Source organism: Pistacia vera, unplaced genomic scaffold (genome assembly GCF_008641045.1).
Source record: "Pistacia vera cultivar Batoury unplaced genomic scaffold, PisVer_v2 Contig103, whole genome shotgun sequence".
Lineage (NCBI taxonomy): Eukaryota > Viridiplantae > Streptophyta > Magnoliopsida > Sapindales > Anacardiaceae > Pistacia > Pistacia vera.
In genome coordinates this window covers 183,383-205,137 of record NW_022195061.1, presented here as the reverse complement: position 1 = coordinate 205,137, position 21,755 = coordinate 183,383, and the positions used below count along the sequence as shown (strand labels likewise).

The window sequence follows — 21,755 nt, the reverse complement described above, 5'->3', positions numbered from 1 at the left end:
TCTTGAAAGAAAGAAAAAGTTAAGAGTAAAAAAGACATATAATTATTAATACTATTGTTAATAGGGATGAATATTAAAACTAGTATTCGATGATAGTTTTAAAGTTTTGAGAGATTAATTAAAATATACGTAAATTAGTACATATTTATGCTGTAAAAAAGAAAAGAAAAGAAAAAAAAACCATAGTTATCCAAATTAAATACAAAGTTTGTTCATAAGACAAGGCAAAGGAAAAGATAAGTTTCAATGGAGAGAAGAAAGAAAGAGAAAGAGTTGATTTGGGTCTAATCTTTAATCTCTTTCTCAGCTATAAATGAAAAAGTAGAGAAAACGCTAACTGTCTTTTTACATCTTTCTAACTTTTAACTCTCTCTAATTTGATGTGAAACTTTTCCTTGCTTCACTCTCTCCTCCCTTAAATATAAACAAAACTATACCTCTATTATTTTCTCATTTTAACTTTCTTTCTCAGGAAACTAATAAACCTTTTCTCTTTCTATCTCCATCTCTATCTCTATCCGCACAAAAATTTATAGTAACTCCTCTGCCTCTCATAAAAGCAGATCCTGTTAAAGATCTACTTGTACACTATCAGATAGGGATATAGGTTGCGGAGGAACAAAAGCTTAGCAAGGCAAAGCAATCGAAACTGAGACAGAGAGATACCACACTCTTACTAAGGTAAAGATTAAAGCTTTAAACATTTCTCATAAACCCTAATAAGCTTTTTTTCTTTTTTCTTTTTTTCTGGGTTTTCCTTTATTGTTTTCAGTGTTGTAATCGACCTCGAGATTTGTGCTTAATGGTTTCTGCCTGATTCAGATCCATTTTTATTTTGTGGGTTTGTATGGATTTTTTTTTTTTTTTTTTGGGTTGTTTTGGGATTTCGGTTTTTGTTGTATTGAATACATGTGTGCTGTTACTTACCAGAAAAAGAAGAAAATATATGTGTGCTGTTATTTTTTTTTTGGGGTGCTTTTCTGATGTTATGGGAAGATCTGATGTGAGCTTTGAATTGGATTGGCATTTTTATTCCCTACTAGTACTGGGGTGTTAAATTTTGATGAGTTGTATTTGATCTCTATGGATGCTGTGATTGATGTGTTGAATGGATTTGAATAAGTCCTTTTGGTTGTTTATTTATGTACTTAGTGAGTAAATACGTTACGAGATTGCTAAATGATTAAAGACTTCGAGTGTGACCACGTTCAGTTAACAGCAAGTCATTTTTCACTTGTGTGAAGTATATTGATCTTAAAATTCCTATTATTTCATCCTTAAAATTCTACATAATTTGTCATTTTGCCTAAAAAAAAAAGTTATGCTTTTGTTTATCAACGAATTTATGTTAATCATTTAATCAGGATTACACGTCAAAGGTGAGTCCGAGGAGGAATCAGCTTGAATTTTTGAAGATTGTATCCGGGCTTCAATTGCAATTATCTTTTATAGAAGTTTACATGAATTGGATGAATATGCTGGTCACGGCAGGGAGATGAAAAGAAAATTTATTGGGGTGACAAAATCACTTTGTTGTGGCTTATAAGTGGATCTGTCTGCAAAATTTAGATTGTTATTGGATGATCAGGGGTAGCTTTGGAATTTGGTTATGTTGTAGCCACCTTGGCAGTGATTGTGCCGTTAAGGGAAGCTTCTGAAGTCATTCTGTACAAAAGTATATATATGTCCTGCATTCTTGGAATGCTACTTGATGCATATACTCCTACAAATAGATTGCTTTCGGATTTACATTGTTTAAATATTTTTAATTGAAGAAGTTACTGATATGCTGGTGATTGACTTCTGTAAGTGTGGCATCCTCCCGCTGTTGATGTGGTGGTAATATGCAGCCATGTAATTTATTTAATTTGGCGCACATACAGGGGTTCTTCAATTGCTTGGAAGTGTAACATAACTGTTTTACTTCACTGGGATTTGCACTTTGTCTGACATACATAGTAATAACATGGAAGCTGAGACCACAAATACTAACCAAAAGCCTGGTCTTCTTAATTGGCTGCTTCCTGCCGTCTTACCTGTGCTTCTCATTTCAATTGGATATGTTGATCCTGGAAAGTGGGCAGCGATTGTTGAAGGTGGTGCCCATTTTGGGACTGATCTGGTGGCACTAATGCTACTTTTCAATTTTGCTGCCATTCTGTGTCAGTACCTTTCAGCTCGTATTGGTGTTGTCACAGGAAGAGATCTTGCTCAGGTATCATTCCTTTCCTTTATGATGCTGCTTATGCTGTAGCAATTGTTACTTTTGATTAATTATTGGTAATATCTCTGTGTCTCTCTAACATTTTTTTGTTAGCAAATTTTACTAAATTGTTTCATTTTCTTTGTGACAACAATAGATCTGTAGCAGTGAGTATGACAAGTACACATGCGTACTCTTAGGAGTTCAAACAGAGCTTTCTGTGATTTTGCTAGATCTTACTATGGTAGTTTTCTTATCCTGATTGTGATGGAACTAAGACATCTATCATGATTTTTTGTTTACCCTTCACAAACTTCTTATCTTGTTGCTAACTTCTGATCTTGCATATTTTTTCTCTAGGTTTTGGGGATTGCACATGGGCTTAATCTTTTGTTGGGGTTGGACTTGTCCACCAGTGTCTTTTTAGCAGCTGCTGACGCTGTTTTATATCCACTTTTTGCTGGACTCCTGGTAAGGTTGTGCTTTTTCAAATTCTCACCCAAACCATTTGGTAGGTAAGCTAATTGGTGTTGAATTTTCAGGAGAACAAGGCAAATTTCCTGTGCATAAGCATGGCGGGTGTCCTATTGCTTTCTTATGTTCTTGGAGTGCTAATCAGTCAACCAGAGACTCCACTTTCTGTGAATTGGATGCTAACAAAGTTGAGTGGGGATAGCGTATTCACTCTAATGAGTCTCCTAGGAGCAAGTATTATGCCTCACAATTTTTATCTCCATTCTTCTATCATTCGGGTACATCTCTCTCCTTCCTGTACATGAATCCTTGTGTGTCTATGTTTAAGAGCATGCATTTTTGTATCTTCTTGTCTGTGTTTGGGGTCAGATTGTTTCAGACTTATGGGATCACCATGTGATACTTGAACTGATCTAGGATCTGACATGTATGTAAGACTACTTTGTTTGGTTTGGGCTTTGACAATGAATTTGGAAATGCAGTCTGGAGAGGATTTCCTTTTGACACTGATTGCTATTCATAATGGTGAATGTTATTTCATGTTATGAACTTCATGACATGTTGATGGCCACATGTGGTTGCATCAGCACGTCTAATTATGTGTGCTCGAAGAAACGTGTGACTGGGGATATACTTGGAAGTTAGGACATTGAGCGGTAGATATTTTCTGGACATTTATTTTTGAAATCTCTCTCCATATAAAAGTAACTTGAAATTTTATCAAGCCTGTATTGCTTTTCTGTGGGTAAACTATTATGGATCTCTAATGTGATTTTGTTTTCTACGTCTATCTTTCTTTCTTCTTCACAGACGTGTTTGTGATTACTGCTTGGGAGTGTTAATTATTGTATTACATAGTTACATGTTGCATGTCAACATCTTTTGGGTGAGTTTCGAGCCAATCAGTGTCATTTTAATTTTTTCTGGGCATCTGTTGAATAAAGCATCTGAATTCCAAATGACCTTGGTTTGATTATTCCTCTCATGTCAATTAGTGCTCAAATTGTTCATATTTTTGGATTGTGAGCATTCCTGAATCATTACAAATACTAGCTTTCCTTCTGTAGATTTTACTTTTTGTTTGTTAGGAATGATCTCGAATCAGTGTCCCTTGTAGATATGTCACTGCTGGTGTTTTACTTAGTCATATTGGTGCTCTGTTTGTTGATTTTTTAATAAAGTTTTGGAAATAATCTTCTTTCATTTGAAATTACCCTCCAGCTGTATCTCAGATCCAGATGCTTGTGCCTTGTATACTTTGCATGTAGGAACTAATATAGTTCACTTCCAATTTTTTTTATTTTTTTTTATTTTTTATTTTTTGTGTTTCTTTAAATTCAATATAATTCTTGTTGTATCTGTTAACTTTCTAAAAACATCCATTCTCTTATTCCTGCAGCAGCGTCAAGGGTGGCTAAAAATCTCCAAGGGCACCTTGTGTCATTATCATTTTTTTGCCATCTCATGCATCTTTTGCGGCATTTATCTGGTGAATTTTGTGCTGATGAACTCGGCAGCAAACGTTTTCCACAGTACTGGTCTTGTTTTGCTTACTTTTCAGGATGCGATGGATCAGGTTTTATTCTTTCATTTATTTATTAAATTTTCTTATTTCATAAGTAGTTGCTCCTCATGTCTTTCCACAATGTTTTAAATTTCATCCATAGCAGTTTTATTATGTTGATGCATCCTAATTAAATGTCCTGTTTGTACTTGTACGTTGATGAACACAGGTATTTAGGAGCCCAGTAGCCCCATTTGTATTTCTACTGGTTCTATTTCTTTCAAGTCAAATTACTGCACTGACCTGGAACCTCAGCGGACAAGTAGTCTTGCATGACTTCCTCAAACTGGACATACCCAATTGGCTTCATCGTGCTACAATCAGAATCATTAGCATGGTCCCGGCTCTTTTTTGCGTTTGGACTTCAGGAGCTGAAGGAATATATCAGTTGCTCATATTCGCACAGGTGATGGTAGCTCTATTGCTTCCATCTTCTGTGATCCCCCTTTTTCGGGTTGCCTCATCAAGGTCAATAATGGGTGTCCATAAAATTTCTCAGTTTCTGGAGTTCTTAGTTCTGATAACATTTGGTGGGATGCTAGTCTTAAAGCTCATGTTTTTGGTTGAAATGATATTTGGTAACAGTGACTGGGCTGGTAATTTGAGGTGGAATATAGGGAGTAGTGCATCTGTCCATTTTGTTGTCCTTCTCATCACTGCTTGTGCATCACTTTGTTTGTTGCTTTGGCTATTGGCTACTCCTTTAAAATCTGCAAGTTCCCGAAGTGATGCTCAGGTGTGGAGCTGTGATAAACAAAAAGTATCTGCATCCTTTATTGAGGGGGAGGAAAATGAGATAAATGAAATTAGATATCATGGAGAGGGACCTGTCCAGAGGCAGGAATCGATTCCAGCAGTGAAAAAGTCCACAGAAAGTCAATCATATACATCTGTTACAAATTTTGATCTTGATTTGCCTGAGACAATCATGGAGTCTGATCAGGAAATTCATTCAGGTACCATTCAGGAAAATCGTTCTAATATTACATTTCCTAGCCCTGCAATATGTCATCAAGAGGAATCAGCATCTACAGATGGTTCCTTGGCTCTCTCAAATGTGCCTAAGGAGGTTACTGGTAATGACCTTTTGGGCACCAAGACGTTGATGATTGAATCACCAGCTCCTCCAGAGAAAACAGTGGGTATAGAAGGAGATTTACCCACTGAAAAGAATGATGATGAAGGAGATACCTGGGAGGCTGAAGAATCATCCAAAGATGTTCCTGAGAGTACATCATCTTTCATGTCTGATGGTTCAGGTTCATTTAGGAGTCTCAGTGGGAAAAGTGATGAGAGTGGGAATGGTCCTGGAAGTCTTTCAAAATTAGTGGGGTTGGGGCGTGCTGCAAGGCGTCAATTAGCCTCAGCTCTTGATGAGTTTTGGGGGCAGTTATATGACTTCCATGGGCAAATGACTCAAGAAGCTAAGGCTAAGAAATTGGACATATTGCTAGGGGTAGGGGTTGATTCAAAGCCTATCTCTTCGTTGAAAGTGGACCCTACCGTAAAGGAATTTAGTGGTTTTATCCCATCTGTAGGAGGAAGGGGTTCTGATTCTATGTTAACTTCAAGTTTCTACGACTCTCCAAAACAGCAGAGGGTACAAAATAGTGACTCAGCTTATGGAGTTCAAAGAGGATCTTCCCAGTTATGGTCCAACCACAAACAGTTGTTAGATGCATATGTTCAGAACTCCAGCCGCATTGTTCATGATGCTGGTGAGAGGAGGTACTCTAGTTTGCGCATTCCATCAGAAGATTCTGGTGAGAGGAGGTACTCTAGTTTGCGCATTCCATCAGAAGACTCTGGTGAGAGGAGGTACTCTAGTTTGCACATTCCATCGGAAGACTTTGGTGAAAGACGATATTCTAGTTTGCACATTCCAGCAGATGACTCTGGTGAGAGACGTTACTCTAGTTTGCGCATTCCATCGGAAGACTCTGGTGAGAGACGGTACTCTAGTTTGCGCATTCCATCGGAAGACTCTGGTGAGAGACGGTACTCTAGTTTGCGCATTCCATCGGAAGACTCTGGTGAGAGACGGTACTCTAGTTTGCGCATTCCATCGGAAGACTCTGGTGAGAGACGGTACTCTAGTTTGCGCATTCCATCGGAAGACTCTGGTGAGAGACGGTACTCTAGTTTGCGCATTCCATCGGAAGACTCTGGTGAGAGACGGTACTCTAGTTTGCGCATTCCATCGGAAGACTCTGGTGAGAGACGGTACTCTAGTTTGCGCATTACATCGGAAGACTCTGGTGAGAGACGGTACTCTAGTTTGCGCATTCCATCGGAAGACTCTGGTGAAAGACGATACTCCAGTTTGCGGACTACACCATCCTCCGATGCCTGGAATTATCAGCCAAATACAGTACACGGTTGTGACATTGCACATCTCAGTCGAATTGCTAGGGAAAGAAATTCTGATTACCTTAATGGTCAAAGGGAGTATCCAGCCCCGAAATCCCCTTCTTTGGTGCCTACAACCTATGTAGATTCACTTGCTTTTGCTATGGGGCAGCAATTGCAAAATGGTACGAGCTCTGTCCAAGTGTCTGGATACCAGAACTTTACAGTATCTAGAAATAGTCCATTACAATCTGAAAGATCTTATTATGGTGCTTCCTCTTCTGGACCTGTTGATAGTGTAGTAATGTCTGCAAATGCAAAGAAATACCATAGCTTGCCTGACATATCGGGTCTTTCTGTTCCCCTGCGGGATCAATATATGGCCAATAAGGGCACTCAGTGGGATGGCTCAAGTGGATACAAATCATCTGTTGGTCGGGCAAGTTATGAGCCATCTCTGTACTCAAATTCTGGATCCAGGGTGGGAGCTCCTTTGGCATTTGATGAGCTTTCTCCATCAAATGTATATAGAGATGCTTTTCCCGTACAGTTAAATTCAAGTTCGAATACTGGATCCCTTTGGTCTAGACAGCCTTTTGAGCAGTTTGGTGTAACTGATAAAAGTCGGACTGTTGGTGAAGGACTTGGAAATAGGTCAAATGCAAATTCTCAAGAAGCTACATCCATTGTAAATTCAGAGGCCAAGCTTCTTCAATCTTTTAGACTATGTATTGTGAAGCTTTTGAAATTGGAAGGATCTGAGTGGTTATTTAGACCAAATGATGGGGCTGACGAGGATTTAATCGATCGAGTGGCTGCTAGGGAGAAGTTTCTATGTGAGGCTGAAGCCAAGACCAGAGAGATTCAAATGGCTGAATCTCAATATTTGTCTCCTGAAAGGAAGGTTCCTAACACAGTGAAGAATGATGATGCTGGTTATAACAACTTTCTGATTTCCTCAGTTCCAAACTGTGGGGATGGCTGTATATGGAGAGTGGATTTGATTGTAAGCTTTGGGGTCTGGTGCATTCACAGAATTCTTGGCCTGTCACTCATGGAAAGCCGGCCTGAGCTGTGGGGAAAATACACTTATGTACTAAATCGCCTTCAGGTACATTTTGCAAACCCTTTCTAATCCATTTAGGTCAAGTAGCACTTGCAAGAAGTGACCTCTGTTTCTGTTGTAAGGTGATTGTCTTGGTTACCAATTGACCAAGTAGAAAAACCATCATATTCTGTTAATATTTAGGGGGTAATGATTTTATATCCACGCTCCCACATGGGAAGATCTGCCATGATGAATTTGTCGGTCTGATGTTATGGAAATTTCAACTAGTTATTATCCCTTTTTGGGGGAATCTTTTAAATGTCTTCATTTGACACTGATGTTTCTTTATTGACAGGGTGTTATAGATCTGGCATTCTCAAGGCCTCGCTCATCAATGACCCCTTGCTTTTGCCTTCAAATTCCTGCTGGGCATCAGCAAAGGTCAAGCCCGCCTATTTCAAATGGTATGTTGCCCCCTACTGCAAAACCAGGAAGAGGGAAATGCACAACTGCAGCGATGCTTCTAGACATCATTAAGGACGTAGAGACTGCTATATCTTGTCGAAAGGGACGAACAGGCACTGCTGCTGGTGATGTGGCTTTCCCAAAGGGAAAAGAGAATCTGGCATCTGTTCTCAAACGCTACAAACGTCGATTGGCCAACAAACCTGCTGGCAATCATGACACTTCTGGGTCACGGAAGGTAGCAACATCAGCTCCATATGGCTCATAACTTATGTCCACAGCCTCAACTGGATCAATGATTTTTGAGCTTCTTGATTTTCAAAAGTAGCTCAAACTGTATATGAGGATTGCTCGGTTGTTACAAGACACTCTCACTTGCAGTCTCATGTGTATTAAAAAGTTCATGCTGCAAATTTTATGGCCATGTATGTTATATATACATAGGATAAACATTATTGGATATGTAATTGCAGCAGAATTAATGAAAATGGTTAAAGAAAGATGGAAATTGATTAATTGCTGCAGATTTTGTAGTCCATTTAGTAGGTGGGTCATTTGTTTGCATTATACAGTGTTTTCAGTGCATTTTCATACCATTATAGCAATAGAGTAATGCTACAGTCACCGGAAGTTGTGCATTGAATCTGTGCACCGAATAACGTATCAAAATCTTAACCGTTGATTAATATTAACTGATAATGAATCAACGGTTAAGATTTTGTCACATCATTCGGTGTACAGATTTGGTGCACAATCTTCGGTGGCTTTATCATTTTCGAAAGCAATATTGTAAAAATGTTTTTCTGTTTTATAAACTTGTTGAGAGGAGCAAGATGTGATAGTGAAACATTTCTCTAAAGAAATATTTATAAAATGTTGTGGCTTAAATACTTTCTATAAAACCCTTCACACTCAAATAAGATTTCTGTTCTTATTCTATGCCACAATTTAATAGAGAATATGCATGTCATTTCAAAAGAATCCTCAAAGGATTTGAGTGCACAAAATAACGTTAACTTGACAATTAACATACAAAGCAAATTATAAACCCTGATATTTAAGTGATATTCTTGTTGGACAGAATCTATAAAAAAAAGGTAAAATCCGATTGATTTATGGGAATTTGATATATATATATTCATTAAATACAAATATAAATAATGGGATGAGGTGATGTATTGCGGTGAAACATCGAGAGAGACCCGTGGAGCATTCTCGATCTTCTAATAAAAAGCACCGCATACAACATACAGATACTGATCAAAACCATTTTCCGTTTCATCAAGAATTGCTTAATTCAATCATTCAAAGGTACGCAGTTACTGTTTTTAATTATCTTTTACTTCTTTGTTATTGCTATTACTTGGATTTAGTGATACCAAGCAATCAGAGGGAAAAGCCTGCAGCTTTTTTTTTTTTTTTAATCGAATTTGTGGAAAAATAAATTTCTTTTTAGTAAAATTAGTAGGATATTCTAGGAATTCAAGGGAAGAGTTCCTTTATTTGAGTCCAAAGAAGGAGGTCCTGGAGAAGTGATATCCAGATGGAAATGATTTGGTACAAGGGTGATGAACAATTCAGGCATTCATTAATGTCTGACATTCAGCCCATAACTTAGATATGCTTGAGGCCAGGAAGAATCCCACGTTGGGCTGATCTTTTGCAGCTTTTGTCTTCAGTTGTTATTCTGGAAGTAATTAAGAATTTCCCATATTTTACAAAAAAATCTTGGGTGGAATTAACATATTATGTCATCTGTTTGCCTGTTTAATTTGTTTTTGAAATCTTGAATCATATGTAAGGGTTCACAATAAAGAAAGTGTAATTGATGAACATACATTCATCTCTCTCATCCAAGGTTGTTTCATCTTTTTCACTGCAGAAGAAGGTGAAGATGGGTTATGTGATAGTTGTATCTCTGCCAGTGATATTGTTCATATTAATTGTAGCTCTTGCATTTTACCTTCTGGGTAGAGAAAGAGGCAGAAGTGAAGTCAAAAGAACTCAACAGCATTATGGGCCTCCTCTTCCTGCACCACCTCCAAATCAACTCCAACCACCAACACACCCTGATGAGGAGAAACCCTCACACTCACACTCTCAGGTTTAGAATTCTAAAAGGCAAGGGATGGTTAATGTGTACATTATGACTAGAGTTCATTATTACATCATGTGTTATTACATTTCACCAGAAGAAGTATCAACTTCTTCCTGATAATAATGGTTTACTAATTTCAATCATAGTTGGGCTGTTGTTACTTTTTTGTTTGATTCAAACTGGATTATCAGGCTTTCAATGAAGAAATTGGGTTTGCAGATAAACTGAACCTTAAACTCTCCAGGGCCCAATCTGATTCCACTATGGAATTTGAAATAAACCCAGGTACAGCTTGCTTAAGCCTAGCAACTTTCAAGCAGTATATATAAAATCCAAAAATCTACTGTATTTTTCAAAACGGAGTCTTCGGCCGAATTGCATTTCTAATCCAACCAAATATTATATCAAAAATAATATTTTTTAGGATATTAAATTTTGTTTCTTTCTATGTAATAATCAACAATTAATTTATTTTACTCTATATTTTTATATATATTAATTAAATATTAAGAATGATATATAATAATTACTTTAAAAATTATACTAATTTAATAAAATTAAATATTTATTTAATCAAATAAACATTACATTTAATATAAAAAAAAATTACATCTAATATAAAATGATGTAAAATAAAAAAAATTACTGTATTTAGTTACTGAGAAAAGCAAATTAGTGTTAATTTTTATTTTGAATTATTATAGTTTAATATTTGCATTGAATAAAGTTTTGTTTTTAATTTTGCATCATCTTTTGAATCATATTAATATTTATGAATTTATTATTATAAATAATAATCAAATTAACATAAATACAAATGACAAAATTTAAATAAAAAAAATAATTTTTATAGTGTTTGAACAATGCCACACCAAATTGGTATACATGAATAATACTACACTAAATTTGGTGTAACACTACATTGACACCAAAATTGGTGCAATGTTTGGAGGCCAAACTTCACTCCATTTTTACACCAAAATAAGGTAGGTTTGGAGATACCCATAGAGGGCTTGTTTTGTTCTAGGCTGCCATTATTGAAAGGCCAGCAGAGAGTTGAACTTAGGCTGCCATTATTGAAAGCCAACAATTAGGGGGTAGTCAATCATTAATTTTACTTGTAAAGTTGATTTCTTCAACACTTAAAAAACTTCCTGCCAATAAAGAAAATTGATCCCTTAGTTTGGTAGGATCTTTTGCAAGTGTACAGAAATTTCCAGGCTGCACCTTCCACACATCAAGGTTTGAGATATTATACACAAACAATCATATGTTAATTAAGTGAGTTATTTTAACTTGGCATTAGACAATAAATTACCTAACTCAAGGTTGGATTTTCTCAAGACATGATCATGAATAACTTTTTCCTGCAAATTATAAGCACAATTTGGAGAGCTAAAAGTTAAACTCAAACAATCAAATTAAGCAAAATTATTTTGTTGATGTTTTAAGATAACAGCTCATTGTTTAGAAACCAGAGAAACATGTGATGGTTTAGATTATAAAGTAAATAGATGTTGACCCTTCAATGAAAATAAAAGGTTATAGTATAGAATCTAATGAGATTTAAATTTAGATTCTATATTAAATCAAACAGCATTGATAAAGACTTTCAACTAACAATAATACATGGCTCCTGATTATTTACGTGTGGTAAATCTCTTGTCCTTTTGTCTTCCTATTCTTACGAGAGAAAGACTTTTATCCAACCTGAGGTTTCGATCCACTTTCGCGTTTTAACTTCCTGAGTTTACCAAACATTTATATAGTCGGATAATTACAAGGATTTTACTCTTTAAAAACCAGAATACCTCTCATTCAGTGGGATATATCCCCGTACTCAAAACTGTAGGACTTAGATAATAAACCTAAATCCCGGGGATAAATGTAATTGACACTTAGTCATGGGTTTCTTTTGTTCTTCTTCTTCATAGTGATGTGCGTGGATCACATTCTTTTACGTGCAAGTCATTGGCTGGTATATATCTTCTGAAAGCTACTACAGGATCTTCCATTAAAGCAAAAGTAGGCTTAGAGTCATGTCAATCAAGAACATGATCTACATATATATNCTTTGTTTTTACACCAAAATAACGTTGGGTTGGAGATGCACATGGGGGAAGTGTTTTGTTCTAGGCTGCCATTATTGAAAGGCAGGCAGAGGGTTAAACTTAGGCTGCCATTATTGAAAGCCAACAATTAGGGGGTAGTCAATCATTAATTTTACTTGTAAGGTTGATTTCTTCAACACTTGAAAAACTTCCTGCCTATAAAGAAAATTCATCCCTTAGTTTGGTAGGATCTTTTGCAAGTGTACAGAAATTTCCAAGCTGCACCTTCCACACATCAAGGTTTGAGATATTATACACAAACAATCATATGTTAATTAAGTGAGTTATTTTAATAATGTAACTTGGCATTAGACAATAAATTACCTAACTCAAGGTTGGATTTTCTCAAGACATGATCATGAATAACTTTTTCCTGCAAATGATAAGCACAATTTGGAGAGCTAAAAGTTATACTCAAACAATCAAATTAAGCAAAATTATTTTGTTGATGTTTTAAGATAACAGCTCATTGTTTAGAAACCAGAGAAACATGTGATAGTTTGGATTATAAAGTAAATAGATGTTGACCCTTCAATGAAAATAAAAGGTTATAGTATAGAATCTAATGAGATTTAAATTTAGATTCTATATTAAATCAAACAGCAGAAATAAAGACTTTCACCCAACAGTAATACATGGCTCCTGATTATTTACGCAACTTGATGGCGGTCTATTGTGGTAGCCAACAAAATATTAAATCCCACGACTTCTTTTAATCTTGTCCTATTCTTACGAGAGAAAGACTTTTATCCAACCTGAGGTTTCCTTTTAAAATACTAGATTTACCAAACATTTATATAGTCGGTTAATTACAAGGGTTTTACTCTTTAAAAACCAGAATACCTCTCATTCAGTGGGATATATCCCCGTACTCAAAACTGTAGGACTTAGATAATAAACCTAAATCCCGGGGATAAATGTAATTGACACTTAGTCATGGGTTTCTTTTGTTCTTCTTCTTCATAGTGATGTGTGTGGATCACATTCTTTTACGTGCAAGTCATTGGCTGGTATCTTCCATTAAAGCAAAAGTAGGCTTAGAGTCATGTCAATCAAGAACATGATCTACATATACAGTATATAATTTCTGGAACTGGTCTTTATTATTAAGTAATTATTATGTATATGTCAATATATACAGCTTTGATTGCTCATGAACCTATTTACATAAATTAAAAAAAAATTGGGGTAACGAGTGGTAGGTGGTGTGTTGCCTCAATTCTCATGACTCACACTTCTGAACCTACCACTCCTTCGTGCAGCACATTCAACAATCAGAAAGTAACCAAAACATTTTCTTAAACAGTAGTTGAAAGTGTTCATGTGTTCATATTGTATAGTATATAATTCAATTATAAATAAAATAAATAAAAAGTATATACTTTCCGAGAGAACATATGGTAATTAGATTTATAAAGAGCAAATCATTCACCAGTGACTGGTGTGAAATAGCTTTCATCTTTTTTAATTTGTAACTAGAGATTTCATTAAAGAAGAAGGATGATGGTGAAAATGCATTATGGGCTACCCCTAAATCAGCATCCACAAACAGAAATTATTTGATACCTTCTAAGTAGCAAACAGAATTCATATCTTTCTGTAGATCATTAGTTTTTGTCATATAGCAACTCTGGGATCGAAATTAAACCTAAAATGTTTATAATAATTTAGTCTTGATTTGTTACTACCAGAATACTTGAATCTTCCATTTCCATTACAACATGAACTTGGCCAAGCAAATTTAGGTAATTACCCACCATTATTTCATCTCTAACTTACTTCTTTTTCACAAAACGTCATGCACAGTTATAACACATGAATTCTTCTTTCCTATTAGGGTCAGTTGGTGCCAAATTCTAAAGTTGGAACTAATTGACTTGGAAAAAGAAACCCATGCATGAAAACACAGTTTGTTCTCCTCCCAAAATTCACATTCAACACAGTAATTGAGATCAATCGCTACAATATATATATATATATATATATATATATATATACACACACACGGACTCCATAATATTAAAAGTCAATGATAGTCATCGATGAATTGACCTTTGTATTTACTTTTAGCTGTTGAATTCAATTTTATCAGGCCATTAATAATACAGATCGGAGCTCTCTGTGTTAAGTGGGGACTGGTTGATATGGTCCACGTTTTAGTGTTGTTGGTAGTTGAATCGTATGGCCATGGCCTGCAATGGAAAGTATGGTGTCTCTGGAACCACATGGCTGTCGCTGAGCAATGCAATCTTGTTGAATGATTTCATTTAACACGATGGAGGGCTCTTTATTTGTTTTTCTGAATTCATCAATTTATTTTTCCTCTTTTGGGGTTCATGATTATTACTCCTCGTTGTAGATCCCGATCTACTGGATCTTGCTCAAAAATGAAGATACATATACCAACATATATGGGTTTCAATTAAAACCCAGATCCCATACGTGATTTTTTTACCATAAAATAGAAACTATAGGAATTATTAAAAAATTACCCATTATAATTTAGAGATTTGGTCTAATGTTCAAAAATAGGTAACTTCAATAAAATGGTTAGACCAAAGAACACAAAAAAACATTTATATTTTATAAGTCAATTTTCATAACGTTATTTATATGTATATTTGTTTATAGAAGTTAATTATGGAGAACTCATAATTAAAATCTAAATTAAGGGTCATGTCATTATCCAACATTATAAAGTTCTAGTTATTTAAAGTTATAATCGTATATATTAGCCAAGGGTTAATAAATTTAAAAATAATTAAAAATTAGTTCTTGTTATCATTGTTGACAAACATTTTGACAATATAATATCTAAAGTATGAGATTATATTTCATCTTTTGTACCTAATTAAGCCCTTTCTTTCACCTACCAAGAGGGAAAATTCATGGATGGGAGGTTGTTGGAAGACTACCCTTGTGGTTCAACTACTAAGTAACCTTTAATTTACTCTTTTAATCTTCAATTATTTATTCATTAACACTTAAATTATCTCATCTTTATTTTAATAACATAATTAAAAATACTTCTTCACTATAATATGGTAACTTCCTTTGATTATATTATAAAATTGAAATTTGGGTTTTATTTATTTATTTATGTTTCTTCAACATGAAAGATTTTAAACGAATCATTTAAGATTTCTACTTGTATTTTAATTCAAAGATGGGGAAGAAACTTCAAAGGAATCTTTCCAATTTCCCATATTTATATATTGAAATTATTAAGTCAATTTGTTATAACTTGATATTTTAATTAAAGTCAAAAAAATTGTACTGATTAATTATAACTCATCAATTAGCAAAGTCTCTACATGTATTGACTATAATTTTATGCGATATTTAAACTAATTGAGATATAGTAACGCCACTAAATAAGAAATTATTGTATGCATAGATTATAATAAATTATAGTTGAGTTGAGAAACAATATTATTAAGAAGAGTAAATAATTTGTTCCCACCCAAGGTTTAACAAAATCTCAAGTTGATACCATTGATTGCATTTATTTCATATTCCAATCCTTAAACTAACATTGTTAGTGACTGTTAGAGGTGATCGGAAACAGTGAGTGATGTCAACAATTAAATGTATGAGTTTTGTAGAGGAGGTTGTGGGAAGTCCAACAGTGATCTCGAAAGTGATTTTGGAATTCGGAATTGGTCGGAAAAAGCCAAAAACCATTGGCTTAGATGTTGTTAATGTGAGCCGATTTTTATTAACATGAGCTCATCTTTTGTCAAAGAAAGTGTTGATATACTTTAACGTGCTAACATGAGTTGCGCTATAGTGAAAAGTTGAGAATCTATTAAAATAAAGGAAATTGTTTTACTTTAAGGGTAAGAATTGAAATAAATACAACCAGGGGTATCAATTTATAATTTTGCCAAACCTCATGTGGGAATATGTCGTTTTCTCTATCAAGAAATATGAACACAGCCGATCCAAGGAAACAGCTAACATTACTTCTGATTTCTCCCTTCTACATAAAGACAGGATCTTTCTTGGTGAATGTCAAGAAATCATTGGTGACATTCATTTAAATTATCTCATCAATAAACTATATTATTGAATATAAATTATAATTAACATTAATATTTAATGAGTCCAAAAAGTCTATCCCTTTAGTTAGGGGTGTTAATTGCTTACCAATTTGAAAACAATCTTCCATAATTAATATGTAATTTACATTTTTCATAAATAAAAAATATAAAAATTGGATTACTTCTTATATTTAAATTATAGATTAACTTTTAAGATTAATTATACCCAAAAACAAAAACAAAAACAAATCCCATGAAACACATGGTTCTTTAAACATTTTATACACAATATTATTTCCCAAAGCAAAATGTTATATTCATTATTCACACTATAAATCAATCATATCCTTTTCTTTTTCTGTTTCATATTTTTCAAACACACATTGTATATTAAATATTTAATGAAGGCAAATATTTTATTTTTTTTTTTTTTTTAACCACTACTGGGTGATGAGGTGGTCAACTAAGACTTGGGTGTATTACTCAAGAAGTTATGAGTCGATTCACTTGGACTCTTAATAGAGGTGGACACAACTTTTATCCGGTCGGTAATTCTAAGTTCCAGTGATTAGTTGAGGTGCGAGTAAGCTGATTGGACACCTCGGTCATCAATTTTTTTTTTTTTTTTGTAATAGAAATTAGAGTGATTGTGCTGTAAGCTAGCTTATGTATTGACCTAATATGGATAAATATAATTCTTAACTAAGATTGCATTTAACAAATTGATTAATTTATAATGAAAGACTTATCCAGTTACAACAACCATGCCCACTAAACAAAGAAATTGAAGAAGTGAGAAAAGGAGTTGGCATATTTTCCGTTAAAGGTTTTCCACAAGAAACCAAACTAATTCATATAATAAATAAATTAAAAGTTTCCTTCACCATAAACATCATAATTAGGTCAGTTGTATTCTAAATTTCTAATTAGTATTCATTTTTTTATGGTCAAATTTATAACTTTAAAAGTCTTAGAAAATAGTATAAAATAAACAAAGTTTGAATGAGATTCCGCATTCATTCTTCCATTTCACTCGATCATTGGTCAAAAGTCTGAAATATATGATAAACATATTTTATATAGACGCGTGATTCGGAAAAACTAATTCCAATAAATCTAACAATTTATATATATGTTAATTTATTATGGAATTCAAGGTTGCCAATAGTTTTATATATATACGTTAGAATCTTTGTCTTTTTTTTCTCAACAAACATAAAATAGATCATCCCTCCTTTCCAATTTTATAATTTCACAATAAAATGCACCATAACAATTTAAATAATTTTTTTAATGAATTGATGTAGAGTACTTGAACGTTCCAGTTTCAACCCTCATATTAAATCTTTTCTGTCCGTATAAACAAGGGAAAAAATATTTTATCCTGAGCTGCTCGGCAGCCTCGGAAAAAATTCAACATTCTCCCAAGATACTTTCAAGTTGAGCATATATCAAACTATTCCAATTAATTTATGTTATTCTATGTTTTCCACACTTTTGTTAGAAATGCTAAATTACTTTGACATGATATAACAAATTAATATGCATATATAGATGTGATTTACTGATAAGTGAATAATATACGTTCATTTTACGAAAAAATAATATATCTATACTAATAAAACATATATATATTATTATCATAAGAAAAATGTGATCTTTACTCTAATAAATAAATATATATACACACACACACGGTCTTTTACTAAGAATTTGTCGTGTAAATAAATATAAATCACAAAAAAAAAAAACTTTATTATATGGATATCAAATTACAATATAATGTTTCATGTGATATTTTTATCCCTCTGATTCTTCTCACCTTGTCTTCTTTCCTTGACCTTCATCTTCTCTCACTTCTTTCTCATGACTTTTCGTAATTTGGTATTCAACATAATTACAAAGAGATTATATTTTTATATATTTTTTGTCAACTTTAAATAATGGTCAATTATATTCTTATATTTATTAAATAAAAATTCATACTAGACAAAATCTGATTTTCACATAACGAGAGGGAGGCAAGAAGAATTGGAGAACTTGACTAGATCAATGGAATTGTGGTCAATTGTATTTGTAATATTTTGTACCATTTATCATCAAAATAAATAATACAAACAAAAAAAATAAAAATTATTAATGACCTATCAACTACTCGTTAATCATTGACAGTAAATACCAAGGTATAAATAAATATGAATTTCTCGATATATTTGGATAATTATTAAAATGTGAAATTCTTTTAAATTTCAAAAATATATTTTTTATATTTAAAATTAAAGAGAATCATTGTCCCTAAGATTATAATAAATTGATATAGGCCTAAGTAAAATTATTAAGCTTAAACTTATAATTAATTTTGAGTTATGCTGACGTGTAAGACTAACCTGCGAGAGGTCGTATTTGCTCTGCCGATTCCACCAACCGCATTCTCCACAATCCCTCCAACATCACCCCACCAGTCAATGTACACTTTCTCTTCTTACTTTGTCCACGCCACCAAACTCAAACCGTTGGATCTCCACTTCTTAACGGTCAGATCTCTTTCCAACCAACCCGCCTTTCTCTTCTGCCACCCTTAGCTTACCTACAACGCCTGGTACTTACTACAACACAACCACGTCTCTCTCTTTCTTTATATATACACCTTCACTTCTCATTTCCTCAGGAAATCCATTTTAATTATATACATAGATTTCCAGTTACCACAAAAGCTTGATCTTCTTTCTCTGACTTTTTCTCTTCCCTTTCTTGTTAGTATTTGTCTGCTTTATCACGGTAAAACAAGTAAAACGGGAATTTGAAGGTTTGTGCACGAGTTCTAATGATCCCTTGAACTGGGGATTGGTGGCTGAGGGTTAAAGGGAGTAATTGGATGAAGTGAAGCGTATGGTGGCAGAGTACAGGAAGCGGTGGTGAAGCTGGTGGGGAGACTTTGACGATAGCTCAGGTGGCTGCCATTGCAACCGATGAGTCTGGGGTCAAAGTTGAGCTTCAGAGTCATCCCGAGATGGAGTTAAAGCTAGCAGTGACTGGGTTATGGAGAGCATGAATAAAGGAAATGATAGTTATGGTGTCACCACTGGTTTTGGTGCAACTCCCAAGAAGAACTAAGAATGGTGGCGCTCTTCAGAAGGAGTCATAGGTAAGCTTTATGAACAACTTCGTCCGTTTCCAAGTTTATATTTATTTACCAAAGACGAGTTGACTCAGTTTAGGATATGTGAGCTAAAAAGAAAGTTTCTTCTTCAATTGTTCAAGTTAGTTTAAGTAGTTAACAACCATCATGAGTACCGTTGGACTCGGCCGTGTTGACTCATCTGAGTCTCACGAGTTATATCTGAGTTTGAGGTTAAAAATGTATTACAGAATTCAACAAACCAGGAGGAAAGATTTTAGATCAAACAATTTTTTTCTTTTTTTTGAAATACGATATTTGCAGAACATTCAATATAATTTATGAAACTATTAATGCTAAAAATATTTTTACAGATTCCTGAATGCTGGAATCTTCGGTAATGGAACAGAGTCGTGCCACACACTGCCTCACTCAGCAACAAGAGCTGCCATGCTTGGGAGGATCAACACTCTTCTCCAGGGCTACTCTGGAATCAGATTTGAAATCTTGGAAGCAATTACCAGTCTTCTCAACAACAACATTACTCCATGCCTCCCACTTCGCGGCACAATCACTGCCTCCGGTGATCTTGTTCCTCTGTCTTACATTGCCGGATTACTTACCGGTCGCCCCAATTCCAAGGCCACTGGACCTAACGGAGAAATCATTTGCTCAAGAAGCCTCTAAACTCGCCGGTTTTGAGTTTTTGAGTTGCAGCCAAAGGAAGGCCTTGCTCTCGTGAATGGTAATGCTGTTGGTTCCGGATTGGCTCTATGGTCTTTTTGAGGCTAATGTTCTTGGTGTGTTATCCGAAATTTTGTCGGCAAATTTCGCGGAAGTGATGCAGGGAAAACCTGAATTTACTGACCATTTGACACATAAGTTGAAGCACCATCCAGGCCAAATTGAGGCTGCAGCTATTATGGAACACATTTTAGATGGCAGTTTATTGTAAGTGCCAAGAAATTGCACGAGACGGACCCTCTTCAAAAGCCGAAACAGGATCGTTATGCTCTCAGGACTTCACCGCATGGCTTGGCCCACTGATTGAAGTCATCAGATTTTCAACCAAATCAATTGAAAGGGAGATCAACTCCGTCAACGACAACCCTCTGATCGATGTTTCAAGGAACAAGGCTTTACATGGAGGCAACTTCAGGGGACCCCAATTGGTGTCTCAATGGACAATACACGTTTGGCGATTGCATCTATTGGGAACTTATGTTTGCCCAGTTTTCGGAGCTTGTCAATGACTTTTACACAATGGGTTGCCATCAAATCTCTCTGGCGGCAGAAATCCGAGCTTGGATTATGGTTTCAAGGGTGCTGAAATTGCCATGGCTCTTATTGTCTGAACTCCAATACCTTGCTAATCCAGTCACCAGCCATGTCCAAAGTGCCGAGCAACAACACCAAGACGTGAACTCCTTGGGACTCATCTCTTCAAGGAAAACCGCTGAAGCAGTTGACATCTTGAAGCTCATGTCTTCTACATACTTGGTAGCCTTTGCCAAGCCATTGATCTGAGGCACTTGGAGGAGATTTGAAGACACAGTTAAGAACACCGTGAGCCAAGTAGCTAAGAAAGTTCTAACTGTTGGAGCAAATGGAGAACTTCACCCATCAAGTTCTGTGAGAAAGAACTGATCAAAGTGGTTGATCGCGAACACGTCTTTGTACATAGATGATCCCTGCAGTGCCACCTATCCATTGATGCAAAAGCTAAGACAAGTACTTGTTGATCATGCATTGAACAACGGCGAAAACGAGAAGAATGTGAACTCTTCAATCTTCCAGAAGATTGGAGCTTTTGAGGAGGAATTGAAGGCCGTTTTGCCAAAAGAGGTGGAGAGTGCTAGAATCGTGATTGAGAATGGAAATGCAGCGGTTCCCAACAGGATCAAAGAATGCAGATCTTATCCGTTGTACAAGTTTGTGAGAGAAGAGCTTGGAGCAGGATTTTTAACCGGTGAAAAAGTGAAGTCACCAGGTGAGGAGTTTGATAAGGTGTTCACCGCAATGTGCCAGGGTAAGATCATTGATCCAATGCTAGAGTGTCTCACAGACTGGAATGGCGCCCCACTTCCACTCTGCTAGTGTGGTTTTCTTTTTCTTTCTTTAGCTTCATTTTTTTTTTTCAATTCCCTGTTAATGGAATTGCCTTATGCCTATGTGATTAAATGATCAAAAATCAATTTGTAATGCTTTTCTTTCTATAGTAAATGAGACATTGTTGCTCTTTTAAGTATCAAAGATTGGAGCATTTTTCCATGTATTAGATA

General features: G+C 35.0%; 1 protein-coding gene and 1 pseudogene across 4 annotated transcripts; both read left to right on the top strand.

Moving 5' to 3' along the window:
* Positions 1-449: 449 nt before the first annotated feature.
* On the top strand, positions 450-8,619 carry LOC116123877 (ethylene-insensitive protein 2). Of its 4 annotated transcripts, none has more exons than XM_031409626.1 (8): positions 450-681; positions 1,884-2,215; positions 2,361-2,447; positions 2,564-2,674; positions 2,746-2,955; positions 4,077-4,253; positions 4,411-7,701; positions 7,994-8,619. In XM_031409626.1, exons 2-8 carry the CDS (start codon positions 1,967-1,969, stop codon positions 8,369-8,371), a joined length of 4,503 nt encoding a protein of 1,500 aa, XP_031265486.1. In that variant the 5' UTR covers positions 450-681; positions 1,884-1,966; the 3' UTR covers positions 8,372-8,619. The 4 variants fall into 4 exon arrangements, with proteins under 4 accessions (XP_031265486.1, XP_031265491.1, XP_031265481.1 ...); XM_031409631.1 differs by having other exon boundaries at positions 1,365-2,215; positions 4,080-4,253; XM_031409621.1 differs by having other exon boundaries at positions 1,365-2,215.
* Positions 8,620-19,403: 10,784 nt separating this feature from the next.
* LOC116123557 lies at positions 19,404-21,755 on the top strand (annotated as a pseudogene).

Excerpts from the sequence above, each read along its gene's own strand:
- LOC116123877 (XM_031409626.1), top strand. The coding sequence starts at position 1,967 with ATGGAAGCTGAGACCACAAATACTAACCAAAAGCCTGGTCTTCTTAAT. Across the intron at positions 2,956-4,076 it reads TCCATTCTTCTATCATTCGG|CAGCGTCAAGGGTGGCTAAA; the intron begins GTACATCTCTCT and ends TTATTCCTGCAG. Across the intron at positions 7,702-7,993 it reads ATGTACTAAATCGCCTTCAG|GGTGTTATAGATCTGGCATT; the intron begins GTACATTTTGCA and ends CTTTATTGACAG.